Source organism: Microtus ochrogaster, linkage group LG9 (genome assembly GCF_000317375.1).
Source record: "Microtus ochrogaster isolate Prairie Vole_2 linkage group LG9, MicOch1.0, whole genome shotgun sequence".
Lineage (NCBI taxonomy): Eukaryota > Metazoa > Chordata > Mammalia > Rodentia > Cricetidae > Microtus > Microtus ochrogaster.
Window position 1 is genome coordinate 1,348,376 of NC_022034.1, and position 3,328 is coordinate 1,351,703.

At 37.0% G+C, this 3,328-nt stretch overlaps 1 protein-coding gene across 1 annotated transcript; it reads left to right on the forward strand.

Moving 5' to 3' along the window:
• The first annotated feature begins 647 nt into the window (after positions 1-647).
• On the forward strand, positions 648-1,613 carry LOC102000000 (olfactory receptor 1038-like). The gene has a single exon (XM_005363315.2). The coding sequence runs from the start codon at positions 648-650 to the stop codon at positions 1,611-1,613; it is 966 nt and encodes a 321-aa protein (XP_005363372.1).
• Positions 1,614-3,328: the final 1,715 nt, after the last annotated feature.

Below are 3,328 nucleotides of genomic sequence, written 5' to 3' on the forward strand. Positions count from 1 at the left end.
ATAGATAGATAAATAGATAGATAGATAGATAGATAGATAGATGATAGATAGATAGATAGATAGATAGATAGATAGATAGATAGATAGAAGATAGATAGATGAATGGATGGATAGATAGATGATAGATATTTATATTTGTGTATATATAGCAAAATAGTAGATATAGATATAGATGTAGATATAAATATATAGTTGATGTCTAGGTTTTAAGAAACACAATGGGCAAAAATATATAGTTTTAAACTTATATTAAAAAAGGAAGTTAAATTAAAATGATAAATTTTCAGATCACCCACACCAAACTATCAAAAAAGTGTTCTTATCATCAAATGAACGTGAATGAGAGGGCAGTGTTCTTTCTCTTTTGGATATGATATGCTAGGGAAGTAATCAACTATTGAACAATAGCCACAGCCCAGTTGGTTTACTTTATGCTATTAAAATTTGCATATTTGCTTTGAAAATTGGACACTGTTGAGAGAGTGTACAATTGATATATTTGCTGTGCTGCTGTATTGAACAGCATTGTCTCACAAACCATAACACAGAACAGTTGGATTTGATATCAATGGCTTTGTCCCCTAGCAATTAGTCTTTTTAGTCTTACATTGTTTGTTTTTTCTTTTCAGCTGTGAACACTTGAAGAAATGCCTAAAAGGAACTACACTGGTGTGACAGAATTCATTCTGTTAGGGTTTGCAGTCCGTAGAGAGATAGAAATCATTCTCTTTCTGCTCATTCTAGCGGTCTACAGTCTGACTGTGGTGGGAAATGTAGGAATGATTTCACTAATCAGGTTGGATTCTCGACTTCACACCCCCATGTACTTCTTCCTCAGTAATCTGGCATTTGTGGATCTTTGCTATTCCTCTTCGGTAGCCCCCAAATTCCTGGAGACCCTACTCACCAACAGAAGGTCTATATCTTTCTATGCTTGTGCAACCCAGCTTGGGTTTTTCCTGAACTTCTTGATTTCAGAGATGTTCCTCCTTGCTGTCATGGCTTACGATCGCTATGTGGCCATTTGCAACCCTCTTCTGTATATGGTGGTCATGTCTCAGAAGGTATGTCTACGGCTTGTAATGGGTCCCTACTTATACAGCTTTGTGGTTGCTTTGCTCCACACAGTAGTTACTTTCCAACTGATTTATTGTGGTCCTAATATAATCAATCATTTTTATTGTGATGATGTCCCTTTGATGGCTCTTGCCTGCTCTGACACCAGCCTCAAGGAGATTCTGATATTCATCTTTGCTGGATTCAACATGATCACTTCTTTGGCTACTGTCCTTATTTCTTACTTGTACATTGTGGCTGCCATATTGAGAATCCAGTCCACAGAAGGCAGGTGCAAAGCCTTCTCAACATGTGCTTCTCATCTCACGGCTGTGACCATATTCTATGGAACACTCATCTTCATGTACCTGCAGCCAAAATCAAGCCATTCCCTCGACACAGACAAAATGGCCTCAGTGTTTTACACAATCGTCATCCCCATGCTCAATCCCATGATCTACAGTTTAAGGAACCAGGAGGTAAAGAATGCTCTGAGGAAAGCACTTGAAAAATGCTATGTAGTACCTCTAAGGCACCTCAAGAAAGGAATTTCTTGACCAGGATCAATGCAATGCACAGATATGTCTTTTTGTATCTCTGAAATAAATTCATTTTTATCATACTTCTGATGAGTAAAGTCCTTCCATTTGCTATGTATGTTAGAGTTCTCAAACATGACAAACACAATAGAAGATCATCAAAGAAGTAGACAGATTATTTGTAAATGATAGATGAGAGAGAGAGAGAGAGAGAGAGAGAGAGAGAGAGAGAGAGAGAGTTTTCTAGGATATTATTCAGTCAATAAAACACTTTCCATACAAGCGTGAGGTTCTGACTTTGAATCTAAAATTCCCACCTAAATTTTAACATGTTAATGGACATCTATAGTCTCAGTACTCCCATGGGAAGATTGGAGGCTGGGACAGAAGATCGCAGAAGCTTATAAGCCAACTAACATTATGTAGGCTATGAAGAATGGTAGGAGATGTGTCTCAAACAAGATAGGAGGTGACAGACAACAACAGAGATTATTCTCTGACCTCCACACAGACGTAATGGCACAGGTGTGCCTCTACTAACACATGAACACACACACACACACACACACACACACACACACACTAGATTTTTTTCAAAAGACACTAGTTTAAGGCTTTGATAAACTATTTGTTGACTGAATTTTAGCTCTGATGTCACTGAACAGAAAGTGAACACAGTTGGTAAATCTAGCTTTGGCTTTCTACTTTCTTTTCTGTTCAATGCATTTAGTAAAAGATTAGCAATTAAACCAGAGTTATTCTAGGAAAAACTTTTAAAATGTACTTATTTTTGCTAGTAAGTTTATTTCCTACCTGTCTGTAAAGTTCATCATGTGCATATCTGGTATGCTTGAAAGCTAGAAGAGAGTATCAAATTCCCTAATCCACTAGTTGCTGCTGAGTCTCTAACCATGTTCCTATGTAAAAGAAGCAAGTATACTTAACTATTTGGGATACCTCTCCAAGCCCGTGGATATCTCATGATCCTATGTAACTCCTTGCACTTTATCTGTACCATGTATGCTAGTCATCACTTTTCACTGTATCTTTTACAAACACAATAGTTATGACTTTCTGAAATTAGTTTACGTCACCGTTAAGGTTATGTGCCAAGTGGACTACACAATGTTGCCAATTCTTTTTCTCTAAGTGTATCCGTAAGGGTTTTCTAGAAGAGGTTAGCACTTAAAATCAACAGAGAAAGCTATCTCACTAATGTGGCCAGACATAATCTGATCTGTCTAAGACACAAACAAAACAGAAAATGTAGTTATAGGGTGATTTTTCTTCCTTGGTTATTGAGCTGAGGTGTCTGCCTCCCCTCAGACACCAGATTTTCAAACCTTCCAACTTTAAGACTTATGCCAGCTCATCCTCATCGGGCTTAATTTTCAAGCCTTCATGCTGAGGCTGGAAGACTTTTGAGTTCACAGGATATTCAACAAATTTTGAATTAAATCATCTACCAATGCATATTTTTCTTTGCAAGTATTTTGGTATATTCAAGCCAAAATCATGTGAGGGAATGCCTATAATCTAGTTGTCTGTCTATCTATCTATCTATCTATCTATCTATCTATCTATCTATCTATCTATCATCTACCTACCTATCTATCTTCATCATCATCATCATCATCTATCATCTTTCCTTTTATGCAATCCCTTTAGGTTTATCAGTTTAGAAAGACTTTTATGGAACCACTTAACACATCCCTTGACAAGCTGACATTTTC